Source organism: Lolium rigidum, chromosome 7 (genome assembly GCF_022539505.1).
Source record: "Lolium rigidum isolate FL_2022 chromosome 7, APGP_CSIRO_Lrig_0.1, whole genome shotgun sequence".
Taxonomy (NCBI): domain Eukaryota; kingdom Viridiplantae; phylum Streptophyta; class Magnoliopsida; order Poales; family Poaceae; genus Lolium; species Lolium rigidum.
The window spans coordinates 361304247-361312853 of NC_061514.1; the positions used below are offsets into that span (position 1 = coordinate 361304247).

General features: G+C 44.3%; 1 protein-coding gene across 1 annotated transcript; it reads right to left on the reverse strand.

The window, feature by feature from the left end:
* Positions 1 to 454: 454 nt before the first annotated feature.
* Positions 455 to 7509, reverse strand: LOC124673664. Its single transcript, XM_047209698.1, has 7 exons — positions 7387 to 7509; positions 4314 to 5411; positions 4066 to 4202; positions 2401 to 2500; positions 2211 to 2316; positions 2075 to 2138; positions 455 to 1336 (listed from the first exon to the last, which is right to left on the reverse strand). The coding sequence occupies exons 1-7, from the start codon at positions 7507 to 7509 to the stop codon at positions 937 to 939; spliced, it is 2028 nt and encodes a 675-aa protein (XP_047065654.1). The 3' UTR covers positions 455 to 936.
* Between the last annotated feature and the right edge of the window lie 1098 nt (positions 7510 to 8607).

Consider the following 8607-nt stretch of genomic DNA (forward strand, 5'->3'; position numbering starts at 1 on the left):
AATCACACAAGACATATTTTGTGTGTATCTAGCTATGTACGAAAGGATAAGTCCAGTTCAATATCCTATCATCATTTGGCAGGCAACATACACCTTGGTCAGATTTGAATTATTTCAAACTGGCTCTTCTGGCAAAACTTTCTTTTAGAATGCTCAGTTGATCGCGTTTAGTGTACAGTGGCGAAAGCCTCGCTCAAATTGGCGCATGGAGCTGCCATGTCGAGGCCAATGCCGATTGTATCCGAGACTTGCCACACTGACTGCCATTTGTTGATGTGCAACCTTCCTTGCGCTGACGAACAGCATGGCGATATTACCGCAGTTAAATGCCGTGATTAGGGGCTCAAACTTCCTAACGTGGGGCAGATGATGCAGCCAGCCTGCTTCCGGGGCTCTAATCTTCTGTACAATATACTACCTTGTATACAATCGCAAAGCTGACTTCACGGTAACACGACCACTAGAACAAAAGTGTATTGCATACTAGAAAGATCAATGACTGGGCCAGAAATCAGGAATACATATTCAATGTAGCTATCCCACAGTAATGTTTATTTCAGAAGACTACTAATAATCCAATAGCATACGACACTTTCCAAACACGACAATAGCCAATAGAGTACAGACAGCTTTCTAAATTTAATGACAGAACGACTGATACAAAGCTTCAACCAGCTTTCTACCGATGACAAATAAAGTCATGCCCTATTTACACTGGTAACCAGCATAATGTCTAAACAAAAGACAAACAGCATGGAAGAATTACTTGAGAATATCCCCAACAGGTCACAGACCTAAAATCAATGGCTGCACTAGCCGATAATCACACACTAGATTGGGCAATCTAACCTCTACCGACTTCAGACCATATCCAATCCCGCAAGTTATGACACTCACACCTGAAAGATGAATGGATAACTGCAACATCTTCAGCAATTATGTGGACATGGATTCCTGCTGGTCACCGGACAATCTAGCACCATTACTCTCTGCTAAAGGAGAGGAATGAGGTTGATCATCTTGAACTCCTGAATGATTGCCTGGAGCATCTAGCTCGTCTCCTGAACTGAGTTCCTCAGGCTGGTCAGATGGGGATGCATATATCAAGTTTAGTTGAGAATCATCCCCACAGCCACCCAACTCAATGGAAGGGCAACTAATGCTGCCATCCTCATGGGCTGACTCTTGCTGCAACAGTCGTTGCGTAAATTTATCTTCAGGGGTGCTGCCAGACATATTTCCCTCACGCATCTTCTGACAGCAACCTAGGCACAGCTTAAAAGGGCATCTTGGGCAGCTTCGTAAGACTTCGTGCACGGACAGCTTACAGTTATTACTGTTACAAAAAATTATCCCTGATCAGATGAGAAATTGTGTATAACAACTATGCATTTGGTAAACAAAGTAAAAAAGTAGCATATAAGAGGCTTGCTGGATAATAAATACAAACAAGCCAAATCTACAAAATGCAAAACAACTAAGATTTCTCCTTAAGATCCTTGAATGTAAGGCCGTGCAGGGGACACCATAAATTATTAAACCTTTGTAAACAAAGGGATCTGGACAACATAATGGAAGCTACATTCCCTATGCTTTGCTACGTTTATCAATGGTATATTCATGCTTAACACAACAAATACTTCTTCTCTTAGGGTAATTAATAATTATTCCAACATTACACTATATTAAATATTGTATTAATATTGCATATGCTAGAAAAGAAGGATTTTTTATATACAAGAGATACTTTGATCTGTTCAGAACGTAAAGGAGGGAGGCAAGGAGGGAGAAGTGTGATGCAACCTGCCATTCAACACCAACTCTGATTCGAAATGCAGATAAAGAAAACAACTAGACAATATGCTGCTAAACTTGTGATAACATTTGAGTCGAACGACTAACATATAGATGACAAAAGAGACATGTAACTCTTGATACATTTCAAGAGTGAAGTACTCAATGTTGAGTATATATAAAGATGATAATTGTGAACCGAGGACTGAATTTAGTCAGATTGGGATTCAAGCTACTAGCTCATATGTAGATCAGAACAATAACAGGTGTAAGACCTTACCAGTAAAGTGACCCACTCTGGTCGTCTTCAGCTACCTGGACACGGATATTGGATATTTTTGTTCCTAATTAAAAGTAGAACAATTCATCAGTACTGAACATGTGATACTTCTAACAAACGAATTGCACTAACATACCTTGTATCTTAGCTTCTATTTCCAATTCATCAAGCTGTTCCTGGTTAAGCTTCAACGGTAAAAGCTTGTACAATTGGTGGTTGCAGATTTTAATCCTGATTAGTTCCTGTAGATTCGAGGCACAAACGAGAATAATAAATAAATTGATATCGCTACATTAACCATCATCAGTTATCTAGTAAAAACCAACCTTGTGCTTAGTCAGGCCAAGGTTGCACCTTTTACAATCACAGCGGCCACGGCAAACTGGACATTGCATCTTGATATCCTTCCTAGATATCCCAGAATACCTGCAGTGTGCTAAACAGTCAGGAAAAAGGTTGACTAGAACAAGATGCACACATGCCCATATCGCAACATAGTTAGCAATTGGATCCAATTACATCAAGCAATGCGTTCAAATTCAATGGAAGCCGCATTACTGGTTCTCAGTCAGCTTTTTTGCAAAGATTAGATACACTTTTAAGTAGAGTGGATTCTTCACCAACTAAGCAGCTTTAACGAGAGAAATTATATGTCCCTCCGTCATCAAACAGAAGAACGCTTAAAATGCATAAAACATATTATGGTAGACAGCTCTAAAGCGAATACATAAATAGATGCATGTACTGATCCAGAAACAAAATTGATCTCTTAGAATAAAAGAATTGTACAAAAGATGAATACTTAGACTGAGCCTGTCTAGGGCCACAGAACTCTACTTCTGTTGCTCATGAGATATGCCTGATCTTATGTCATCAACGAAGATAACTCTTATTGTCAACCAATATATATATATAGAAGTAGATATCCGATATGCACTTTGAAAGTGTTGTAATATCCTTAGTTTCTACAATCTAGGGTTCAATTCATGAATTTGCAAACAGATAATGTACCTAGGGAAGTAGGGAACACATCATCATGCCCACCACTCTACCTAAGTGGAGAGTAATCTATGGGTTTGTAATGTAAAGTTTATTCATGATATGATTGGAGTTTATTTGAATTATTGGCGATATATTGAACCTAGGTAGCCAACTTTCAGAAGAAAATACTAAATAAAAGAAGCAAAGCTACTGTAATAATGTGCCTTATATCCTCCAAATACAGCATGGTAGGAGAAATTGCTAGTATTTTACTGGAGACATACCAAACTGGGCCTCTAAAAATACAGTAGTATAACATGATTTTCAATACAACAAAAGTTTCCTGAAGTCGTCCAGAGCAGATAAGAAAAATCAAGTTAAATCCTCAAGGTACAAGCCCAAAATACAAAATAGAGAAATCAAATGTGAGAGCTTGACAGCTCTAAATTATACTAAAAATAACGTTGATTTGTTGAAACATCCAAAATAATAAAAATTAATCAGCTTTAGCTCAAACAGTACCCCTACTATTTGAAGCAATCACAGAGCAGAATGAAATATGAATCTTGTCTATCTAGCAGATCATATCACAATAAGCTACTGTGCGTTACTGGTACTTGATGATTAGGTAAAAAAACATGGGCCTAGCGCAACCAAGGGGAATATAATAATCCAGTAACTCAACCAAATGTTCATCACTAGTTTTCCCCTGCAATAAGTAATCAAATGGAATAGCATGCAAACCCTACAAGAGAAAATGTAATTCATAACATGGTGCAAATGTATGCCACTCCCTCAGCCTCAGCTCCTCTGCAAACTGTAAATAACTACTACACAGAATGTAAACCTAAGACTCAAAAATCATTCTTCTAGTTATTTAATAATTATTAGGATAAACCAAGTTCATATGACATGATGGTTGAAAGCATGCATATTGCATAACATGATGAATTCAGCGAGTCCACTAAGCAAAATGATAAAGCACTGTTAAACAATAAAAAAGAACTAACCATTTATTGATGCAGCTGTTGCAGAAGTAGTTGTTTTCACAGTTGTTGCACTTGACAACGCGCGCGACCTTCTTCAATCCGCAACGGTGGCAGGACATCTGTGCCTCCTTTGCTTTACTCATTGCACGAGGAACAACCTAATTCCATACAGATGCAAAAAAAAAAAAAAAAACAGGTTGAGCACAAAACTACACAATGCAAATCAAACCATTAATGAACCGAGAATAGTGAAAGATTAGCTAGGTAACCTTGACAGGGCCAACAGGCACTGGGTCGGCGTTCTTGGACCGGTAGCACCGCCGGATTGGAGCGGGAATATCCACTCCCACCTTTGTCATGACAGGCGAGCCTACAGCCCCGCTGCTCCCCGGCGAGATAGTCATCAACCCATTGGGGAGATCCTTGGTGGCCTTGGGCGATTCCGGCGTGAGATTCAGGCGTCTCCTCCCCTTCCTCTTGTTCTTCTTCTGCCGCTGCAGAGCCACGGCAAGGACCTCCCCGTCGGCCGGCGGCTTCTTGCCCTTGCTAGCCCTGGCGTAGTGGTACTCGCAGAAGCTGACGGTGGGGAGCGAACGAGCCGAGCAGCGCCACTTCTTGCCATCGCTCCTGCGGCACCGGAGGTCGTCCGGCAGCGGCGGCGGGGAGTCCCCGCGCTCCCCCGCTTTGCGGCGGCGCCGCCGCCTGCGCGGGGGCACGGGCGTCTCCTCCTCCTCGTCATCCGGCTCAGGCGTGGCCGCTCGCTTGCGGCGGCGGCCGCGGGCTGGAGGGGAGGGCGGGGGAGATTCCTCCGCGGCGTCGGTGCCCTCGCCTTCGGGATCGGAATCCGCCCCGTCCTCCTCGGCCTCGCCGCCAGCCTCAGCGGCTTCCTCTTCTCCCGCGGCGGCGGCGGCGGCCTCTTCTTCTTCTTCATCCTCGCCGTCGGTTTCAGCGGCTTCCCCTCCCGCCGCAGCGGCCTGCTCTTCAGCCTCCCCGTCGGATTCCTCTACTTCCGGCTCTGGATCAGCATCTGCTTCGCGGTCGGAGCCGCTCTCGTCGACTTCCGCTTCAGCCTTGGCGTCCGTCGCCTCTACCTTGGCCTGCCCCGCATCTGCCCCATTGGCTTCGGGCTCGGCGCCCATCTCCTCGGCCTTGGTGTCGCCGGCTTCCGCGTCCATCTCCTCGGCCTTGGGCTCGGCGGCTTCCTCGCCGCCGGATTCCTCGGCTCCGCTCGCCGAGGACTCCTCCTCGGCGTCGGCCTCATCTTCGGACATGGCGTCGACCTGGGCGGCCTCCTCTACGGGCTCGTCGTCGGTGGCCTTGGCCGTGCCCTTGGAGCGGCGCGGCGGCATGGCGGCGGCGGCGGCGGGCTAGGGTTCCGGCGAGGGATTGGGAGATCGGAGTGGGGGGGAGTGCGGTTACTGGTTCTGCGATAGATGGGGTGCGGGTGGGGTTATGAGGAGTGTCACGTGGGCCCCGCTGTCTGCCAGCGTCAGCACAAGGCGAGGAGCGTCCGCGTCGGATACCAACCAAGGATTTTAATTTAATTTGGAAGGTTATTATCTCTCTCCAGAAATATATCAAAGGAGGGTAATTAATGTCCCGGAGAGCGTGTGGGCCGTTCGATGGCGGTTGCACGGGTGGGATCGTGTGGCGAGCATTTATTACGGAGATTTGGTGTGAGCTGCACCCAATCTGGATCGCGTTAATGCTCCTTCGGAACGTTGGTGGACTCTAAACACCTTCCAGTTATAGAATCGGCGACGGTGGTTGGGCCGTGTTTTTGTGGGCTCAATCCAAGTGCTAATGAGGACTGCATCATTTTTTAGTAGCCTTCCAAGTCCATGAGACCATCACGGGGAGAGCACATTCGAGTTTGGGCTTTGGGAATGAAAGCAGGCTCAGATAATCTGCTCATTTTTTTCCCTCAGATTGATTGATTGGATTGCTTAAGAAGAAGATTGATTGGTAGGTGATGTTTCACAGATAATTTTATTATTTGTAACACGATTTCCCTTAAATTCTACTATTTGCCACAAGTCCACCACATTTTAGTGGCACATGGTGTGGCAAATAATAAAAGTGCAAACAAAAGTGTGGCAAATTGTAAAATCCCCCTGCGTTCAGTGGTTTCATCCTCAACGACCTTTGTTGTCCTTGTGCCGTTGGATGACATCGATTTACTAAACTAATAATATCAAATATACACTATTGAGAGGTGCAAAATTCAAAGAGCGCAATCTCAAAGCCCTACATTATTTGTTAAACAATATGATTGTACAACAAAGGTAACATTTACGGCTAAGTGATCTCGGTCGGAACAACAATTTTGAAACAAAACAAGTTAGTGTGAGTTTGTATTGATACAATTTTGGAGAAATTGTTATATTTTCAATTGCCAACCTGATGACCACTTTATTTGATCGTATTGTTACATGCTAGTCTAATTTGTTGCTACATAGAGGGAGTCATGTTCCTGTCACCGCTCTAAAATCAATCATTCTCGTTTGTTTGTATTAAACTTTTTTACTTTATCGTCGTATCTCATCATGTTACTGACTACATGTTATTTCTTATTCATTCTCTTTCGATATATTATATTATAATACCATTTCACGTTTAAAAAGTATATTTAACATAAAAGGAACACTTCTTTTAAGATACTTGTCTGTCACATATTCTTGATGTTAATGAATACAAATACTTCTTTTGTGCAAAATTGAAGGGATAATTTTGCAATCTGTTTCCCTAGTTTGGAATGTTTACGAGAATGTTTGTTACATGGAGATTCACCCTAATGTTAAGGATATCAAAAGTCTCACACTAGTCTACAAATTAATTCTTTGGTGCATTGTTTTGAGTTTATCCTTTGGATATATAATGAGCTTTCTAAAGTGATGAATATATTGCATATATCAAGTTTAGGTGTAACTAAACACATTGTTCTAGAGTGTGTGAGATGTCAGCGAGAAGTTTTTCTACTCTAGCTAGCACGTGGGCGGTGCTCATCCCTCGTAAAATATGCACATATTGTTATGGGGTCAATGGTTATCCCTCCAAAAAAATATGTGTTTTGTACATGGTATCGAAATCATATTGTATGTAGCATGCCTATGTGTTCAGAATTCAAATATAAATAATATTGCTTGCTTATTGATATGGGTATGCCTTTTTTTTGAAGTAAAACAGTGGGCAAAAGCCCCCTGCAATTTTTATTAATTTAATATAAAAACATCCATAATTACAAAAGAAGAGAGTGAGAAACTCTCACAAAAAAGAGAAACAAAGAGAAACCTAAAACAAACACTAACTTAAAGATTGAATCCATTCCTTGAGAGAATTTACATGCTTCTTCTTCATTCTATGCACCAGCAATCTTAGTTCCTGAAGGAAGATTGCTTTCCAAGAATTAAACTCGGCATTTTGAATATGGGTATGCCTTATCAGGTCTAGGTGGTGGATATCCATGGTACATATCCAAGAAGAAGCCCATGAATCCCATCATAAAATAGGAAGCATCTGAATCCCAGGAACCAAACGTGGAGATGTAAGGGTATTTCACCCTTATCCATTATTTTGGTAACGATGACACCGTGCTAAAGTATTTGGCCTAATATGTTTATAAGGATAATCTCAGGTATTAGGCAATGAGGCGTAAATGGTGTATCAAAGGAACAAGAAGGCTAAAGGAGACCCCCATTTCAACAACAATCAAAAAGGGGTTACAGGAGAAATCCGGTCACCAGCCCGGTCCAACCGGGCCAAGCAACCGGCCAGTCCGGCGTGCTGGCCGGTCAACCGGTCGGAAACCGGGCTCCAAAGGAGGAACCAGTAGATCCGGTTTGCGCCCGGCCAACGGGCTCTTGACCGGCGGGTCCGGCGCTCCGTCCGGCCGACCGGTCGGAGACCGGGCAACCAACCGGCCACCAACCGGAGAAGCGCCAGGACGACGCAAAGGAGCCCCGGTCACTGATCCGGTCTGACCGGCCTCACGACCGGGCTGTCCGGTCTGTGGTCCGGTCTGACCGGCCTCTCAACCGGGCTGTCCGGTCTGTGGCCCGGTCAACCGGGTTTGTCGAGGAAAAATGCTGAGGTGGCAAGTGGCAACGGCCAGATTTTGAAGAACACTATAAATACCCCTTCTTCTACCTTGGAAGGGTTAGGCAACATACTACAAGATGTTCTTAAGCTCTCTCTCTCTCACTCCATTGTTAGAAACACCAAAAGCCTCCGATCTCCCTCCTCCTCCACCCAAACTCAAATCCCTCCGGGGAATCACTAGAGGAGGACCCGATCTACTGTTCTACCAAGCCAAATCTCATTCCCCCTTGTATTCATCGAGAAGCTTGCTTCCTAGGGTTCCTTGGAAACCCTAGGTGGGCAAGAGGAGTCCGGAAGCATCCGAGCTCGTGGATTTGCTCCGGGCAAGATTGTGAAGGTTTGGAGGCTACCTCAAAGTCTACCACAAGTGAGTGAGCTATTCCTTCGTGGGATAGGCTCCGGAGAATAGGGTGAGCCTTCGTGGCGTGGGGAATCCTTCGTGGGACCTCCACCCCTCCAAACGTG